This window comes from Heterodontus francisci, chromosome 38, assembly GCF_036365525.1.
Source record: "Heterodontus francisci isolate sHetFra1 chromosome 38, sHetFra1.hap1, whole genome shotgun sequence".
In the NCBI taxonomy this organism is placed as follows: domain Eukaryota; kingdom Metazoa; phylum Chordata; class Chondrichthyes; order Heterodontiformes; family Heterodontidae; genus Heterodontus; species Heterodontus francisci.
In genome coordinates, this window is record NC_090408.1 from 32,470,937 (window position 1) to 32,491,942 (window position 21,006).

Here is a 21,006-nt window from a genome sequence, read left to right on the forward strand (position 1 = left end):
TCACTGTCTGTTAAGGACAAAAGGATGCATTCCAGGCTAGGAGGTGTCAATTGCACCCATCCTGAAACCATCAAGAGACATTCCTAAATTGAATGGGTTCTTCTGAAACAAGGAAGGTGTGAAGCAGCCACATCATAACAGGATTATACTCAACCAGACATTAATGGATGGCCATGGATTCCACATCCTGGTCCATTGTATGGTCACCCCAGGGGAGAGGGCCATGTCTCAACTAACAAAGACTCTAATTTGATGGATTTTTGACCATAAAAGGCAACTCTCTGAGGAGAGAGGGAGAGAGAGAGAGAGATCGATCACAAGAACATCACAGCAAAGCAGTCTAGGCAGTGGTGGTGGAAAGAAATCCAGTCAGGCAAGGAAAGAGCTCTGCTGCTAATTCAATACTTCAGCTTGCTGCAGCACAGAACTGAAAGTGACCCACCGCCTCCAGACTGAAATCCTAACCACCAGAAATCTACAACACCTCAACAAGTCAAGACTACAAACAAACCAGGCCTGCATCTTTAAAAGAGACTATTCTACTTAGAAGTTTCAATGAGTTTAATATAATTCACGAACAGCTACCACACTTTGAACTCTTACCCTTTGCGTTCCATCTGTCTTCTCTTGAGAGTGCATGAGAGAGTGAATGTGTGCGTGAGTGGTGTTGTGAACATTTCAGGGAATGAATATTGTTCAATGAATAGTTAATCTTCTGTTTTAAATCTACAAGATAACCTGTCACTGTCTGTTTATTTGGCAAGTAAAAGAGTCAGAGGCTAACTCATCATTTTAAACAAAACATGATTGGAGTCAATTGGGAGGTGATAGTGGGAACCACCCACATCCCTTACCACCTGGCCGTAACAGGGTGCAATAGGCCTCTGGGCCGGGCCGCTGACAAGGCTCTGTGGTGAGGGGTTGTATGGGAAGAACTATGGGCTGAGTCAGCTGATGGTGATCGTCATTCTAATAACTTCCACCATGGCAACATTGTTGGAAATGCACACAACTAGAACTTCCTGCAGGCAGTGGCTGAAATATGTTAATGGTAGAGTTCCTAGTTATGCTATACATAAAGGACAGTCTGTACCATGTGTGGGTGCAACCTGAATGCACCAGGATTGTAACTTCATCTGCAATCCGATTACTACTGGGGTCCAAAAAGCATGGGCTGCGGGTTGACTGATCGCCAGCAGCCAGGAGTAGTGGGCGCTGGACCCATACATCCAATGGAGTACAGCAGCAGTGGGCAGCTGTCCATACACCCACTGGGGTCCACAAGATTTTGGCAGTGGAACAAGCAAGCACTGATGCCAAGAATTGCACACATGGGTAATCAGGGGACCAGGGGAAAGGTACAACAAGTTAGGGAAAACAGGACAGATTATACGTGAGTAACCTCCACATTCAGGATGTGGCGAGATGAATAGACACTGAATTAGTGGAATTGGACTGTTTCCAGCTCACTCACAGTTAATGCTGTTACGTCTCTTTAAATAAATGGGCACTGCGATGCACTAAAGATGCATTACGCAGGTTGGCATTTTCACAGCAGGCAGCCAAAGGGAGCAGATGTCGACTGAACAATCAGGAACGACGATATCAGTGGTGCCCAAGTAAATTTCTTTGCATGAAATTCAAAGGCACGAGCAGCTGCCTATGGAAAGCTCTTCTTCTTCTTTGGCCTCTTTGTCTCGGGAGACAGTGGGTAAGCGCCTGGAGGTGGTCAGTGGTTTGTGGAGCAGCGCCTGGAGTGGCTATAAAGGCCAATACTGGAGTGACAGACTCTTCCACAGGTGCTGCAGAAAAAATTGGTTGTCGGGGCTGTTACACAGTTGGCTCTCCCCTTGCGCTTCTGTCTTTTTTTCCTGCCAACTGCGAAGTCTCTTCGACTCGCCACACTTTAGCCCCGCCTTTATGGCTGCCCACCAGCTCTGGCGATCGCTGGCAACTGACTCCCGCGACTAGTGATCAATGTTACAGGACTTCATGTCGGGTTTGCAGATGTCTATGGAAAGTAAAGAAATAAAATGGGCTGGAGAGAGAGCTGGAAAAAAGAGAAGATGGGCAGGGAATGTCACAGAGCAGCTAGCGAGGGAATGAGCAGACACTGACAGCGAAAGAGAGACAGGCAAAGCAGAAAGAGTGAAAAACAAAGAGAGGGGCACAGACCAAAAGAAAGGAGAGAAAGGAAAAGAGACAAGGAGGGAGGAGAGAGAGAGAGAGAAAGCGATAGAGGCAGAGAAAGGCAAGAGAGATATGAGAGGCAAGAAGGAACAAGAAGAGGAAGAGGGATAGAGTGCGAGATGAAAGAAAAGTACAGAGGGAAGTACAGGGAAAGAGGAGGGTGGCAGAGGGGTCACAATTCCTTAGCTTTTCTGGTACATTGACTCAAGTGGGACTGCAGTGGAAGGCCTGGAAAATATCCCAGCACCTGGATATTGTGCGTCATAGTCTTACGCCAGGGTTTCATGTGGTCTTTGTTGCGGGAAGAGCTTGCAAAGTACCCAAAGCCCACTGACTAGAAGGAGAACAAACTTCAGGAGTTCCTGCACCCCTGATCTCTCAGAGGCTTGGAGCATCTTTGAAGGCCGGAACACCAAGAAGCAAATGGCGAACTGACCTCTTCCAAGGCAGTGCCTTACTTCGGTTGTGGGTAAAATGTTGGAAAAGGTTATAAGAGACAGGATTTATAATCATCTTGAAAAGAATAAGTACATTAGAGATAGTCAGCACGGTTTTGTGACGGGTAGGTCGTGCCTCACAAACCTTATTGAGTTTTTCGAGAAGGTGACCAAACAGGTGGATGAGGGTAAAGCAGTGGATGTGGTGTATATGGATTTCAGTAAGGCGTTTGATAAGGTTCCCCACGGTAGGCTATTGCAGAAAATACGGAAGTATGGGGTTGAAGGTGATTTAGAGCTTTGGATCAGAAATTGGCTAGCTGAAAGAAGACAGAGGGTGGTGGTTGATGGCAAATGTTCATCCTGGAGTTTAGTTACTAGTGGTGTACTGCAAGGATCTGTTTTGGGGCCACTGCTGTTTGTCATTTTTATAAATGACCTGGAAGAGGGTGTAGAAGGGTGGGTTAGTAAATTTGCAGATGACACTAAGGTCGGTGGAGTTGTGGATAGTGCCGAAGGATGTTGTCGGGTACAGAGAGACATAGATAGGCTGCAGAGCTGGGCTGAGAGATGGCAAATGGAGTTTAATGCGTAAAAGTGTGAGGTGATTCACTTTGGAAGGAGTAACAGGAATGCAGAGTACTGGGCTAATGGGAGGATTCTTGGTACTGTAGATGAACAGAGAGATCTTGGTGTCCAGGTGCATAAATCCCTGAAGGTTGCTAACCAGGTTAATAGGGCTGTTAAGAAGGCATATGGTGTGTTAGCTTTTATTAGTAGGGGGGTCGAGTTTCGGAGCCACGAGGTCATGCTGCAGCTGTACAAAACTCTGGTGAGACCGCACCTGGAGTATTGCGTGCAGTTCTGGTCACCGCATTATAGGAAGGATGTGGAAGCTATGGAAAGGGTGCAGAGGAGATTTACTAGGATGTTGCCTGGTATGGAGGGAAGGTCTTACGAGGAAAGGCTGAGGGACTTGAGGTTGTTTTCGTTGGAGAGAAGGAGGAGGAGAGGTGACTTAATAGAGACATATAAGATAATCAGAGGGTTAGATAGGGTGGATAGTGAGCGTCTTTTTCCTCGGATGGTGATGGCAAACACGAGGGGACATAGCTTCAAGTTGAGGGGTGATAGATATCGGACAGATGTGAGAGGTAGTTTCTTTACTCAGAGAGTAGTAAGGGCGTGGAACGCCCTGCCTGCAGCAGTAGTAGATTCGCCAACTTTAAGGGCATTTAAGTGGACATTGGATAGACACATGGATGAAAATGGAATAGTGTAGGTCAGATGGTTTCACAGGTCGGCGCAACATCGAGGGCCGAAGGGCCTGTACTGCGCTGTAATGTTCTAATTCTAATTCTAAAAGTTGTGGAATGCTAAGCTTGTTTAGTGACCCCCTCACAAAAGAAGGCTGCTGGGGACACAATTCATTTCCTTCTTGGTGGAGGCCAGACTCAAAACCCTTTCCCTTCCTCAGCCACTCTTTCTGCAGAGTTACCTGATCTCAGCCAGGGCAGCAATTGTGGTGGTATGCCTGACCTGAATAGGCCTAGGCTCGGGAGCAGGATTAAGTCAGCCAGATGCCCACTCCTCCAGTGACTCCCATGGGATAAGGTATGTGTAGGAGCCTCAATAGAACAGGTTTAAGCCAGTCTGTGCTGCCCACTGTCCACCTCCATGGTCATATAACCTGTCTAGGTTCACACTTAAGGATGCCCACTTGAATAAGAATTGGAAATGTACTGCAACAAGAGCCACTACCTTTAAGAGGATGGAAAGTGGGCAATGGCCAGCACAAAGTAATACTTGTGTTCTTCACAGTTTCACTCTATACCGCGCAGTTAACAGGAGTGATTTAAAGAGCTCTGGATCACTGGTGTGGGCAGTAGATCAGCCAATGCACCAGAAGACTTTGCACCACAGGGTTAGGAAGAGAAAAACAGAACTTGTAACTGAGATTGTAACACTTACAACACCCAGATGCGTTGTACTTACAGCTGGGCAAGTCGGAGTGTCCTGAAGGGCTGCCAGGACAGGCTGGTGAGATGATTACCCGAGAGGTTACTGCAAATGAAAGAGGAAAGGAAATACATTATTAATTACTTTCAGTGGAATCTATTTGAGTGTCTAATGTCAGAAACCTCACTGTATTCAGAGTTGCATGAGGTGGCAAACCGCTGATTAAACACACGTGCCCTTATTAACACTTTGACCAGTGAGTGGGGCTTGCTGCATTCAACCAGCTCAATGAGGGCCTCCTGCCCTATTAGGAGAGTGCGCAAGAATCAGAAGTGTTACCCTGCCTCCCTCACAAAGCTGTCCACAGTTAGAGAGGATGCTAAATCTTTGCATTCATTTTCTTTTTGGCTAGTTCTGTTTTTTTATAAATCAGAGAATGAATAAATTAGGCAGGCATTGGAAGCAGTGGGGTTGGGCAGGAGCGAGATACTCTGCTCGGAAGAGTAAGTGTGCTCTCTGATTGAAGTGTGTCAATCAGTAGTTAGGAATCAAAGAGAGAGCCTCTCCTGTGATTGATGTTATCAAATATCCAACATTAAAGGCCTTTTCTAATTACAACTCAAGTTGAAGTGCAGATGGCTGAAACCATCCCATCACCCAAGGGTTGAGCTGAAAAGAATGAACTCATTGCACAGGGAGATTGGGTAGCTAGTGGCCAGGGTTTATTGTGGGTGGACAGCCCGATGTCCCAGCACTCTGATAGGGGCAGGCAGCAAACATTGGAGCAAAGGACCCCACCTCCATGAAATTATTCCATACCTGACAACCCCCCACTCCCCTACCTCTTCTGGCCACAATCTATGAGGCAGCACAGTACAGCTGCACTTGGAGCTCGACCTAACAATGTGTTCTTAAAACTCCACACCGCGGTGGCCACAGTGGGAACCGCAGCCCAATCAACAATTGAAAGAGACGGAGATGATCACTTTTCAAGTGGGACCCTTCATCAAAATTGATCAAATCAAATTGAAGAGTTCCTACTCTGAACTTACAAATATTCCTCATACGATGCTGACAAGTCTAAGTATTCCCAGCATTTTCCAGATCAGGCAAAGATGTTGTTGTATTGTGCTTTCAAAGCCTGTGCAGAAAGCTTTAAGGGGATCTGCACTTCATGACAAAAAGTGTTTGGGAAACATCACTTCAAAGAAACCCTATTGGGACTGATTGAAACAGCAACTGAAGCTCAAGTAGAGGGAGGCACTTCAAAGCACAGCTCACATTTCCTCAGAAGCAACTAGCTATTGCTTTTTTTAAAAAAAATCTGTTGTTTCTATTGTCAGGTGTTCCCTGTACTTCCACCAGGAATTGCTGATCCCAGCTCTGAGCTCCCACAGAAACCAATGACTGCCTGTGCCTCAGTTATTACTGACAAAGGTTTATATTCAAATGGAATTAACATTCTCTTTGTTGAGTGAAAACATTCTCTCACCACAGAATGGCATCCTCTACTGTAGATTCACAACCCAGTGCCCTCTATTGCCCCACCTTGAGACACCCACCCTCTATTGTACACCCACAGAATAGAAGCCTCTACTTCCCTATCCAGGAATGGCTCCATCTGCTGTACAGCTGAAGAACAGCATCCTCTATCCACCCACAAATCAGACCCTCGACTGCCTCATAAACAGAAGATTTCCTCTATTATACACCCACAGAACAAAATAAAACTGTCGGTTTATAATATTTTTTAAGTGGGACAGAATAGGTAAGAAAGGAGAAAGTGGGCAATATTAGTGAAGGACAGAATATAATGTGGTCAGAGATCAGAATTAAAAATGGATTTTTACATGAGTAAAAGTATCACAGGCCCCCTAATTGTGGGAGGGAAATGGAAAGGGACAGATCAGGGAGATGAGTTGGAATAGCAGAATTACTGTTTGATGAGATTTTAATGACCCCTTCATGGATTGGAACAGAGTGAGTAAATCGAGAAAGACAAATGGAATTTCTAAAATGTGTATGGAACTCCTTCCTCATGCAGTATGTTGTAACACCTAAAAGGGGAGAAATGTTGCTTGATCCAGTAATAAGGAGCAAAATAAATCATATAAACAAGTTAACTGTGGGTGTAATACCCATAATATCATAAGGTCTAAAGCAAAAGGGTTACAGTTAGTACAAAAACAAGAGCACCAGATTAGAATAGAGCAGATATTAGGAAGTTGAGTAGTGATCCAGCTAAAGTGAGGTGGAAAGAGAAATTAGCACAAGGACCTATAGAACAACAATGAGATATCCTTGAAAAGGAGATTACAAAGTTGTGGCATAAGTATATACCTTAAAAATGAGGCCACTTCAAGTTTCAGAATGGTGCGGATAAATAATGACGCTGGAAACTAAAATTGATGAAAAGGGCATATGTGGTGTATAGATAAGATAAAAATAATAAATATAAGAGAGAATACAAGAAAATGAGGAAAGAGGTTGAGAAAGAGATAAGGAAAGCAAACAGGGAGTACGAGGAGAGAATCTTAAAAAGAACAATAAAGTATCAGTAAAAAGAAAATTGTTAAATGTGAGGTAGAACCCTTGAGAGGAGAGGATAGTGAGTTAGCAGAGGATAAGTGGAATACGTAACCCATACTTTGCTTCAGTGTTTACAAAAAAAAAGGATATTGGGGAAGAGCTAAATCTTTAAGTGGTTAAAAGGAGAATGAGATATTATAATAAGTCAAATGGAAAGTATTAAAGACAATAGTTAAGCTAAAGGAGAATAATGTACCTGGCCCTGAAGGGATATATCCAAAAAATCCTGAGGAAAATGTGGGAAGAAATATATTACATTATATTTCAGTGTTCTATTGTGAGTGCGTTTGTGCAGAAGGACTGGGGAATGAACATTTTCAAAAAGGACAAAGTTAGCTTGAGTAATTACAGGCCAATTAGTTTAACACTTGTATTGGGGAAAAGTTTGGAATCTTCAATCAAAAATGAAATTACTAAAAAATCCAGATGAAGAAAAATAATTAGAAGCTTAACAGAGTTCTTTGAAGGACTGACAGATATGGTGGATGGGGGTATGCGGTAGATGTGGGGAGATGGTGGCATTGTGATAATGTCACTGCACTAGTACTCCAAAGCCCAGCCTAAAGTCTGGGGGATACAGGTGCAAATCCCACCAAAACAGCTGATGGAATTTAAATTTAATAAATACAATCTGGAATTGAATGCTATTAGTGCCATAAAACCATCATTGATTGTCATAGAAATCCATCTGGTTCATTCATGCCCTTTAGGAAAGGAAATCTCCCCTACCATCTTTATCTGGGCTGGCCTACATGTGAGACCAGACCCACAGCAATGTAGTTGACTCTGAACTGGCCTACTCAGCTCAAAGGGCAACTAGGGAAAAGTGGCAAATTGGATTGAAAACTGGTTAGAAGGGACAATACAAAGAGTAGGGTATAAGAGCAATTTCTTAGAGTGGTTGGTAGCAACGTCTCACTGGATTCTGTTCTGGCACAACATAAGTACATTGAAGATCTTTATATAGAGCTAGAAGGTGTGCATCTGATACTGAAGTAGGAGGTACAGTAAATAATTTGGAGGACCACTGGAAGCTCCCAGAGGATAATGATAAGATGCATAAAGTGGCAGATGGAATTCAATGTCCATAAGTGTGAGATGGTCCATTTTGTGGAAAAGCAGAGGATTTGTGGTTCAGGTACACAAGATATTAAAAGTAGCACCTCAAATAGATAAGCTCATAAATAAAAGCTAATGGAATACTAGTTTATGGCAAATATAGAATCAAGGTGAAATGGTAAATCTATATAAAACTTCAGTAATACCATATTTGGAGTGCTGCGTGCAGATTTGGACTCAAATTATAGGATGGAGATTGAAGCATTAGAAAGGATACAGCACAGATTCACTAGGGTGCTGGCTGGTATGAGGAAAAACAAATGCAATGAAGGACTTGATAAAATTGGGGATGCTTTTGTTGGATTTTTGAATGATTTATAGAGGTATTAAAATTTTGAAGGATGGGACAGTGTGGATAGAAACAGATTGTTTCCAAGTTCTAGAGTGCGGAGACATAGATATAAGATTAAGTGCAAACATTTTAGCACCAAGAGCAGAACTTTTTTTTTTACACTGACAGTTCCGAGACTGGAATGAATTGTAGTGTTAGTGAACGGAACAGAGGCCATGTCAACTTTTAAGAATCAGATAGTTTCAGGAAAGGCAGATAAAGATATGGGAACAGGATAGGCACGTAGGATTAGGAGGATGAACACCAACACACACTGGAGGAGCTGAACAACCCATTTCCATGTTGTGATTTCTCTCTTAATACTATTAACAGCACCTTCTATTGACCCACCCACAAACAGCAGCTTGTAATGTCCCCCAACACAGAACAATGTCCTCCACGGCCCATGTTAAAAAACAATGCTCCCTACTGCCCCACCCACAAGATGGTATCCTTGAGCACTCACTCTCAGAGAGACAGGTTACTTGGTGCTGACCGTAGCTCAGTGGTAGTACTCTTGCCTCTGAATCAGAAGGTTATGGGTTCAAGTCCCACTCCAGAATCTAGAGTTTAAAAAGAAATCTAGGTTGATGCTCCCATGCAATACTGAGAGTGTGTTGGAGGTGCTGTCTTTTAGATGTGATTTTAGACTGAGGCCCCATCAGCCCTGTTAGGTGTATGTAAAAAAAAAATCCCATGGTGCTATTTCAAAAAAGAGCAGGGGCGATGTCCCTAGCATCCTCAACATACAATTTAAAAAATAGATGATCATATTGCTGTTTGTGGGACCGTGCTGTGTGCAAATTGGCTGCTATGCTTCCTTCATTACAACAGTGACTACTGTTATGACGGTGCTTCTATATTTTTTGTTAAGTTTTTTTTTAGAATTATGGACATTGTTTTATTTAGGAAAACTGAAAAGGATGCCATGGATTCTTTTTCACTTGGGCCATTGAAAGGACACGGAAGAGGTCTGGCTTGAAAACAACGTTTAAGGCAAGTCACCTTTCTTTAGATAAATACCCAGCAGGGGCTTTTTGACTTGGGGGAGATGTTTACAGAGAAGTGACAGGTCGAGATTTATAGGTGTCAGGAGGCTTGACTCTTGAGATATTGTTCTTGATTTTGCTTTGGACAGTGTGTTGGGGTGTGAACTGTTTTGAAGGCAGTTGGAGAAAACCAGCCAAGACAGCAGTCACCATTAGCACCCTCTTCCATCTCTTTGAGAACTTCCTGAGAATCAATTGTAAGAAATAGAGAAACTGATGGTGCATTTCTCCTGGAAAAGCCTGCCAAACTGATCTTCAACGTTGCCTGAAAAGAACTGTTCTAGAAAGAGCCCAGTGACAGCCATTTACATGTATCTGGGACGCCAAACCAAAAAGGGACACCTGACATCGTTCCATATCTTGTCTTTTTATTCAAGAATTAGCAAGTATTTGGCCAAAGTATTTTTTTTTTGTAACCGAGCTCTAAAGAAAAAATCTCTATTTTTCGGTTAACCTGTGTGTGTGTGTGTGTGTGTGTGAGGTGCTAAGGTAACAAGAGAACTTTCATATTTCACTCTGTGTGTTAATGCTTTGCTTCATTACTGGTTAAGTCATGTTTTATAATAAACTGATAATTTTGTTGTTTATTAATAAACCTGGTTGGTGTATTTTTTTCTGAGATAAAGAGTAGAGTCTATGATTGACTGTATCGGTAACTGGGTAAACATTTAAAAATATATGTTGTCACCTGTGGAGAAGTGGGACTAGAAAAGACAGTGCACTCCTCCCGCCTCAGTCGTAACACTACACTTCAGCCAACAGTACCCTCTGTTGTACAGTTACTCTTCTTCCCCACACACACAGAACAGTGGGCTGAATTTTCCCGGCCCATTGGAGACGGGCCAGGAGGTGGAGGAAGGGATCAGGAGGGGAGCCCAACGACTTCCCACCGTCATGGCACATTGCCAGTGGTGGGGCCCTTAACGGAACCGTGCAGCCAATTGAGGCAATTAATTTCCCATTTAAGGGCCACCTCCTACCCCCTACAGGCATTTTGCCTTTGTCAGGAGGGCCACTGCTGCCTGGGGAGACAGCCAGTCTCCTAGCTGGTTTCCGGGGTGGAGGGGGCCCTTCTTGATGAGTACCCCTGCCGGAACAACCTCCACAACCCCAATGGCCAGGACCTGCCTGTCTCGCCCTGGCTTCCCCAAAATAACTGACCTCTCTTCCTGTTAATTGGTCTACCAGAGCTGCATCACCTCTCACTTTCAGCCCCAGCAGTGCGACTTCAATGTTCCCTGAAAAAAATCAGCCTAGTATCTCTACTACACCACCCACATTATACTGACTGAATGGTGCTTCCCTTCCCCCACCAATCAAACAGTATCTTCTACTGACTACTCACAGAACAGTGCTCACTACTGTCTCAGCAAACACCCTCCATTGTACACCCATGGAACAGAAACCTTTACTATCACAACCACCAAATAGCTTGGATCAGATATCAGATTACGAAATCTGCCATAGTCCACTTACTTGTTTCCAAATCTCAATCCTAGGTATGTCATGTTTGAGCCACAATCTCCATTTATCACCCACCACATAATCAAAAGCATCATAATCACTAGATCGCTAATTAGTTGTTCCCAACTGACAGCCACGGGTTTGAGCCTTTGATATGTGGGCAGCATGTACCAGGAATTACTTATGTGCGGTGCAGTTATAGCATAACTTGCCTGTAAAATGTGAGAGTGTGTTACCACCGCCCACTCTCCTCGTTACCGCATTGCTAGGATGAGGGGGTTATCTTCTGAGGGAAGTTTGGGCCAATACCCATTGGAGTTTAGAAGAATGAGAGGTGATCTTATTGAAACATATAAGATCCTGAGGGGACTTAACAGGGTGGATGCTGAGAGGATGTTTCCCCTTGTGGGGGAGTCTAGAACTAAGGAACACAGTTTAAAAATTAGGGGTCTCCCATTTGAGATTGCAATAAGGAGAATTTTTTTTTCTCAGAAGGTTGTTAATCTTTGGAATTCTCTTCCCCAGAGAGCAGTGGAGGCTGGGTCATTGAATATATTCAAGGCTGAGTTAGGTAGATTTTCGATCGGCAAGGGAGTCAGGGGTTGGGAGGGGTGGTGTGGGGGAAGACGGGAAAGTGCAGTTGCAGCCACAATCAGATCAACCATAATCTCATTGAATGGCGGAGCAGCTCAAGGGAACGAATGACCTACTCCTGCCCCTAATTCTTGTATTCTTGCATGTACACAACATATCTTGTTTAATGATGGCTCCACCAGTTGGAAGTGCAGAGATACAGGTACAACTGCTTGCTCTACTACAACCCACTTGAGGGAGGCATCAAGCCCTGGATATATTGACACATATTCTCTTGCTTGGCCTCCTGATAACACTTTCCAACTACGGTCCCTGGTCTCAGAGCTTCATCAGTTACTTAACGGACATCTGCCTTCATTGTGGTGGAAGAACCCACAGACAGCAGTCTGTTGTATCTCCCAGACACCTTAATGTTTTAGATGTTCAATTCCTGTACTTGTCACTAAGCTTAATTATCAATTTTTTCATTCATGGAATGTGGGCACCGCTGGCAAGGCCAACATTTATTGCCCATCCCTAATTGCCGTTGAGGTGGCGGTGAGCAGCCACTTAACTACTTAGCTGACTCCGAGATCAGTGGAGGCGGAAGCCCATTGTCCCTCTCGTCACTTCCACTTTTATTTTGCCACAAATGGCCTTGGACTCATTTGAGCAGAAGCAGTCCTGACCAGGATTTCTGAGCCATAAAGGAGAACAGGACCTTGTATTGTTCCACTCTCAGAACAGCACCTCCCACTGTTACACTTCTACAATATTGAGCTCACAGAGTGTACAACACAGCTCCGAGATCCCTGCAATTTCAATCCCTATAATCGGTGGTAAAATGTTCTGTACATTCCTGACTGTCATCTCTAATGTCCAATATTTACTGCACCACACAACTAACCTGAATGCCAGTACAGAATTATGAACGAAATGCTAATTTTCTAAATGATTTCATATGATGTTGGAGTCCCAGACAGGTGTGAAATGTGACTGACTTAGCAAACACAAGGTGATAGCAATAAAAGCAGAGGTCAGTAACAGATGGAGGCGGAGCAGTGGGTTTCAAGACTGTCCATTTATCAATCTGGCTCATTTCCTCAGACAGATGGATGTGAGTCTCCTGTCTCTCTGATGAAAATGACAAGGACCGTCCCTCTATCCTTTTATCTACAGTACCTGGGCTTCAGTCCAACTGAGACAGATGCATTGAAAGTCTCCTCTCTCTGTGGAGGAATCAAGCTGGCCTCAGGGATCTTGGCTGCGATCCAATACATTCACAGGATGAAACGTACTTCTCTCTGACACCTGGGGAGGGTGCCAAGGGGAAATGAGTTCAGGTTGCCTCAGGTGAGGTCCCGAGGACAGATCCACTGCATAAAACCAGCCATAATAGAATAATCATCCTGTAGCAATTGAGCAATCAGTTAGACAGAGTGGCTGGTACTGAATGGAAATGTCCTGGGGAAGGTTTTGTGTTTAAAAGAGCAGAGATTTTTAATTGGACACTGTTACAATGTGGGCTAAACAAATCCTGATGTGGGCAACATGGGCAGAGTGAGTGTGGATAGTTGGACAGGCAAACTCACACGGCCAGACACACATGAAGACATGCCCACACACGACAGACAAAAAGACAGCTGCACACACTGGCAGAAACAGAAGGCCACACTCATTTAGAGAGACAGACAGATATAGAGGGATACACACACACATAGGGGGATACACACACATATAGAGGGATACACACACACATAGAGGGATACACACACATAAAGGGATACACACACATAAAGGGATACACACACATATAGAGGGATACACACACACATAGAGCGATACACACACATACAGAGGGATACACACACATACAGAGGGATACACACACATATAGAGGGATACACACACAGACAGAGGGATACATACACAGACAGACTATCAGTTGCATCAATATAATGTTCCTGAGTTGTATAAGGGGGAATGGTGCTCCGCATGCAGGAAAAAGGAGGAATTAAGAAGAACTAAACAATCAGGATTTTGAGGAGATTTTTTGAGTTAGCAAAGTGATTCAGGCGGGGAATTACAGCGAGCGAGCGCAAAATAACAGAAAGGTCCTCACACACATTAAAACAGTGACTACACTTCAAAAGTACTTCATTTGCTGTAAAATGCTGAGACTTTCAGAGGTCACGAAAGGCGCTATATAAATGCACGTCTTTCTTTTCTTTTCACACATACTCATAATTACATATGTACACTCAGACATACTCACAGGCTGACCCACGCAGACGCAATTGCCCGTATTTTATGCTGGTGACGGGGGTCTTGACGTCTGGAAAAAGCGAAGCCAAGATCCCCGCGTTACCTCCTCTCCGGAATGCCCGGAATCTAGTGCCAATCAGGCACTTAAATGGACAGTGGCGGGCCTGCTGGAAGTCCCGCACTTGGAGAGCTGCTGGCCAATCAGTGAGCAACAGCTGCAGCGCCACCACGAAGGCGATGGCTACTGCTAGAGGAGCACCCACCGGAGGCCAAGGAGAGTCGCTGGACCCAGGCCACAGGTACGGCAGGGCAGGAGGGGTCTCGGGGGTGAGGTTGCGGGGGTGGAGTGTGAGCGGGTTGGTAGCAAGGGCAAGGGGATGGCTCTCAGTGGGCCGCAACTCCCCCTACCCCCCAAATCCCGATGCAGGGGCCCTCATTCAGGTATTAAGTGAAGTAAATTTTGGCAGAGGCGGGATGGTAGCAAGAACCACTCCATTGCCCCATCATCCCACCTGATTTTATGTTCTGCCTCCAAACCCAGTGCGGAGGAGAGCATAAAATTCCCCCCAACATACACACACACACACACACACACACACACACACACACACACACACACACACACACACACACACACACACACACACACACACACACACACACACACACACACACACACACACAAACACACACAACAGTGAAACCTACTGCCAGCTACCTAAAGTCAGGGATTCTTTATTAATGAGCACTCAGCTGCTGGGAGGAAGGTTTGAAGAGTTCCACAGTGTAATTGCTGGTTTCAATTGACTTGGATATTTCCTTCAAATAAGGATATAAATTACTCACATTTCGATCTTACTGTTCAATCACTCCCTTTGCCCACTCACCTTTCAGAGCACCATTCTGATACTAACCCTCAGCAACACTCGGGCGTTTGTCTCAGCAGCAGCTGCTGTTCTATGTGCAAAGTGTAAAGTGGAGCTTGTATATTCTTGACCCCTTTCTGTGAGCAGATAAAACAAGGCTGAACTAACTAGATTTGATGCGAATTTACTTACAGCTAAACTCTCCTGGGTCACTCCAATAGACAGAGATTCTCAGGTGGCCCATTATCCCTCGAGTTCTGAATCTTAGACAGCAAATCTACACATGGCTCTCACAAAATCTGTATCAGTGGTGGAAGCTGTGATATGAAAGGCTGCCATTGGGCTGGAATAGCGGCCTGCGCGCCAAAGAGCTGCCGCAATCTCCCGCGTGGCGGCTCATTTAAATGGCCAGGGCATCCTGACATCCCCACCCCACCCGCCAATCATGTAGAGGGGGCAGGCTGTCCGTTGTCGGCAATGGCATCAGCTCCCTGTCCGCGGGCGCTGGCGCCATTTTTAAAGGGCAGCTATCCCTGCCGGCACATTGAAATTTTTAAAGAAGTAACCCCTCAAAATTAAATAAATAAATTTATAATGCGGGTTTGGAGGCGGGGAGAGCATATGATCAGGTGGATGGTGGCGTGGGGGTGGCCCCCACCTATGAAAGGCCTTCCTGCCCCATCACCAATTGAGGCCCTTAAGTGGGCAATTAATGCCCAATTAAAAGCCTCAACACACCGTCGCCAGAATTAGCCCAGCAGCGGGTGGGCCTGGTGTCGCACGGGGAGCATGCCAAGCAAACCCGTGCGGGTCGCTTGCCAGCTCCGGGAGCAGGGGTGGTCCCTCGTTAAAAGGCACTTAGTGCCTGATCGAGGGACCTGGCATTTGGAAGGGTGGGGGGGGGGGGGGGGGGGGGTCCGCTGAGAGCCACCCCACTGCCCTTGCTGCCGACCACCCCCCCACCACACCTCCGCATCCCCCCCGCAAACCCCACTCTGCAAAACCCCTCTCGCCCTAACTTACGTGAGGCCTGGGCCCCTCGCCTCTGGTGGGTCCATTACTGGCAGTAGCCACCTCCTCTGTGGTGGCGCTGCTCAGTGAAAGAGCTGCATGCCTCCGATTGGCCGTCAGTTCTCGGCAGGCAGGACTTCCGTCGCCAGTGTCCTTGATTTGGGGTAAGGCCTGCTCGCTGTCCACTTAAGTGCCTAATTGGCACTTGATTTGGCAGGCCTTCCCCAGAGAAGGCGACAAGGGACTCTCACCGGTGCTTTTGCCGTGGTCGAGACCCCCATCGCCCGGATATAATCCCAGCCTACATGTGGAGCAGCCCAGTACTGTCTACAATGGCCCCACACTATTTGAGCTACGACCCCACTGAGTGTGGCACTAAGTGTGCAGTCATCTCGCACTATTAATGAAGCACAGCTGGACTGCGAGTGCAACACTCTTCAATGAATGTGTTCCTGCTGTCCGTCCATATCACTGAAGCTTTGCTTATTAATATCTGACACCTCATTTCTGTATTAGAATCTGCCATTATCCAGCTTTCATGGAAACCATTATTCTGATTTTCACTACAAACAGGTTTCATTATATGCAGGTAACACTATATCTGAGTGTACAAGAATGTAAGATAATGTGACACGGAGTCATACTGACTACAGCGGCCCCAGGGTCCAGTACTATTCTGTTCTGAGTTAACTGCTGTCAGATGAGATGGTGGCAGAGGCGTTAAATTGACTTGTGTCCCTTGAATAGAGTGGCGGGGCGGGGCGGAGTCAGCGAGGGCTCCCACTTCAGATTACTATTTATTCAGTGCCCTCCCCTCTTGGAAAGTTTGAGTGGCAGGGGGTGGTGGTTGCAGGGGGGGGTTGGAAAATAAATGAAGACAGGATTAGTATATCTGTGATGACCCCCATGGTCGAATAACTTACTGGCAATCGCACAGTGGCACAGTGGTTAGCACCGCAGCCTCACAGCTCCAGGGACCCGGGTTCGATTCTGGGTACTGCCTGTGTGGAGTTTGCAAGTTCTCCCTGTGACTGCGTGGGTTTCCACCGGGTGCTCTGGTTTCCTCCCACAGCCAAAGACTTGCAGGTTGATAGGTTAATTGGCCATTGTAAATTGTCCCTACTGTAGATAGGTGGTAGAGAATATGGGATTACTGCAGGGTTAGTATAAATGGGTGGTTGTTGGTTGGCACAGACTCGGTGGGCCGAAGGGCCTGTTTCAGTGCTGTATCAATAAATAAATAAATGTGAGGAATTGGGTGAACGACCAGTGAATTGCAAATAATTATATAGGATTTACAGCAGAGAATCAGCCCATCAGTTCATGTTCCACATGAGTCTGCTCCCTCCTTTAACTTCATCTCACCCTTTCAACATAAACTTCTATTTCTTGTCCATCATGTACTTATCTAGCTTCGCCTTAAATACATCTATACTGTTTGCCTCAACTATGCCATGCGGTAGGGAGTTGCATAGTCAGAGAGCTGCAGTGCCCATGGAGTAACCCTCCAAGAGTCGAGCCTTTGGAGGCCTCTTTGACCAAGCTTTTGGTCACTTATCCTCATGTCATCTTCCCTGGCTCAGTGTCAATTTTTGTCTGAAGTGCATTTAGATGTTTTACTACATTAAAGAGACTGTATAAATACATGTTGTTGCTGTTGTAAGTAGAGACCTATATTGGCCAGCTTGCTCCTGCCAATACCTCATGCAGAGTGTGCACTGACCCCTGTTGACTCTCACTTATTCTCCAGGGTTTCTCCAGAGTTACAGAAAGGAGAATAGGCTGGGAAATTTTTCTTTATGCTAAAGATGGTTGAGGGAAAAATCAAGCATTTCACTAACATTTCCATCTACATTACTAGGGATCCTCTGTGGGAAGAAAGATGCCATTCTGACGGGCATATGATGACATTTAGCACCGTCAAATCCACGGAAAGTGGCAGAGTGGTGTTATACATTCATATCAAATGTTCATGAACCACAAACTCTTGTCAGCAGAGTCACATTAAATGTCACTTTCACAAGGCTGATGGATGCTCTCTGTCAGTTCTGCTTTGCACCATTCTTACCAACCTTCTTAACTTTTGGTCAGCCTGGGTCTGAACCTGGCGTCTTTTAGAAAGTTCTCAAATAAGGCACTGTGAAGATGAAGCAAATATTACACAAAAATATGACCACTGGGATTTTTTACCTGCTGTCCTGTATAAGTCTCTCTCTCTCTCTCCCTCCTCCTCTCCCCATCTCCTTCCCCTGACCCCTCCCCAATTCTGTTGCTCCTCAGTCTCTGCTGTGTGTGTGTGTGTGTCTCTCTCTCTGTCACTCATCCTCTATCTGCCTCTCTCTCACTCTGTCGCTCTCACAATTTCCAAGTCTCTATCTTGCGGCTTCCCAGAATTTCTGTCTCTGAGATTCTCTCTCTCCCTCTCTACATGCCTCTATTTCTCTCTCACTCCCTGTCTCGTCAAATGGTCTCTGATCGTGCATGTGTCCATAAAGCGGCCCTTTGACATACATAGGGGAGCTTGCGCCTCAAGTATCATAATGTGGAAATCAGGCACAGAGATGTGGATGCTGTTTATCTTGGTTCTGGACTAATTCACAGGCCTTCCACTGCATCCCCACCCAACTGGAGCAAGCAAAGAAGGCTATGAATTTTCAGGATCAATGTATGTCTCACTCACTTTCCGCCTCTGTCATTCTTCGTGTATCTCTCCGTCACTCAGAATCTCTCTGTCTCTCATTGTCTTCATCTTTCTCGCATTGTCCTGTATCTCACACTCTTCCTTCTGACTGTGTCACACTCAGTCTCTCAGTTGTGGCTGTATTTAGTCAATTTTCACTCGCTCTCCACCACCTCTGCAGTCCTGCTCACCTCAGTGAGTGATATCATTCCTCCCGGCGTCTCAAGAGAAATCGGTTCTGTTAACCAGTAGGTTCTGGGCAGTGCGATTGGCCAGCTTGATTGCTTTACTGCTGTTGTGCTTTTCCCAGTCTAAAATGCAGCCTCCCACTCACAACACACAATCCTAGTCAGGATGTCCCACTCACCCTCTCTCCTGCTCTCTGTTTTCCTGCTGCCTATAGACATCTGTGACATCAGGCCCAGTCCAAAATTCCCTTCTTGTGACTTCCAAATATCAAAAGTACAATTGCAATTTTTACAATATGCTTTTCTTTCTGACTGTAATGCTCAAAGCTAAAGAAAATTAGCTTCAAACAGCCCGTACCTAGTTCCAGAACAGACTGACTGCAAAGCACAAAACCGTCCCAACTCACAAACTGGAAATTTCACTCAAAGGTCACGGGGGCATCCGATGCAGTGACTGGGAATGCCACACAAGTGCATAGAAGGTTGGTGTTATTCTGCATCTAACCCATTTTTTTTTTCATGTTGAGGGGGCCTTTATTCCTCAGGCCCCCTTTATATACATATTTACAGTTTTAAAATAACTTTATTAAAACCAGATAAGTAAACAAAAATCTCAAATTAAAATGCCATTCTCGGCGTCAACGATGCACTCCAGTCCCTGCAGTGTGCATCTAACCCATGCTGTACTTGACCTCGGAGTGCTTGGTGGAGAGGTGCAGTGGGAACTTTGCTTCGTACCTAACTTGTGCTGCACCTGATGTGGAGGGTGTTCAATGGGACACTATGGAGAGTGATTACAACCCTTCAGGACAGGAAGGATTAAATACTTAAAAATGGGAAACCTAACAGCAACCCACCAACTTCTAGTTTAACTGGGCAGTGTTGGGGGTCGGGTGAGTAATGTGCTCTCGAGAGGCAAGTCAAAAATTATAATTGTTAAATGAGGCTGCAGGCCAGGTTTACCAGGAGGGGTTCAGGAAACCCAGAAACTAATGGGAGATGAGAACTGCTGAATCCAGCAGTTATGTGTTGTTCCAGCACTGCTTGTGGGCCGGGATGGGGGGTGCTTCCCCTCCCCCAGTTAGACCTGAGGGATGAACATGTCACTGAAACACATATTGCCTTGAGCAGAAGCAACTTTTGCACCATGAATGATCGAATTTTACACAGGGTAATTCAGCCTATTGTGCCTGTGCTCTGAAACCTGCCTCCAATATTCACAATGTGCATTTATATAGCACCTTTAACATGGTAAAACATCGCAGGGATTGTTATATTAGTACGGGTGACCAAAAGTTTGGGTCAAGTAAGTATTCATTGTGGCCTCTGGACGATTACCCACTACCAACATTAGGCTGACTGTTCTACAATTACCTTTCCCTTTGAACAGAAGTGTTGCACTGGCAACCTGCCAGTCTGCTGGCACACACACTGCACACTGAGAGAACAGCAATAAGATAATATGTCACCAAGAGCCGAGTAAACCAGAGCCAGCACCAAGAACAGGCCCTAACACTTTACACAGGAAGTGACAGCCTGCACACTGGGGAGAGTACAACCCAGCACAGAATATTCCAAGTATTAGGAGGAAATGTCAAGGAAATTTTCTTTGGAAAAAGGAGACTTCAAATTCATCTGATTCAAGTTTTCGAAGATTAATGAAAAGAACGGACGAGGCAAATCATTGATTAAGGTGAAGACTTCAAATCTCAGGAATCATCAGATTAAAATATGGAAATTAGGAGTAAGAGGGAAGTGAGCGAAACTTTTTCACCCAAAGAGTTGTGGAATAGGTTATCGGTGAAAGACATTGAAGCCGACAGTATAGATCGGTTTAATTGGTAATTGGACACGTTTCTGAGGATTGAAGAGATTGAGAGACGTGTGTGGGGGGGGGGGGGTAGTGGTGGGAGGAGGGGGGCGCGAGTTGATCTATGAAAATGAGATGAGATTGTCTAATTGCCTTTTCCTGTTAATAAAAATTCTTCTGTTCTTAAATGGTGCAAAAACAATGAAAAAAAAGGATTAAATCTGTTTCAGAATGAATAACGAAGCAGGCTTGTCAATTATTAAAGGCGCACTTTAATTCTGTAATAATTCTTCCATGTCACTGAAGCAATAGTGAGCTGAGTGACATTTAAATCAATCCCTTTCATTCTCTTTTATTGCTTCTCATTATTTTCTTTGCCACGTGTTTCTAGTTAAGCTGGTGGCTGGACAGCACTTGTCCTTCCTGAACCTATCCATCTGCTCCTTTGATCATCCATGACTCCAGCTGTGTCTCT

General features: G+C 45.2%; 1 protein-coding gene across 1 annotated transcript in view; it reads right to left on the reverse strand.

The window, feature by feature from the left end:
- Positions 1-21,006, reverse strand: part of LOC137352504 (NT-3 growth factor receptor-like) — a 603,448-nt gene that overhangs the window by 324,800 nt on the left and 257,642 nt on the right. Inside the window, exon 4 of the mRNA XM_068018049.1 lies at positions 4,623-4,691. Coding sequence (XP_067874150.1) covers positions 4,623-4,691 — 69 coding nt within the window. The remainder of the gene's footprint in view (positions 1-4,622; positions 4,692-21,006) is intronic.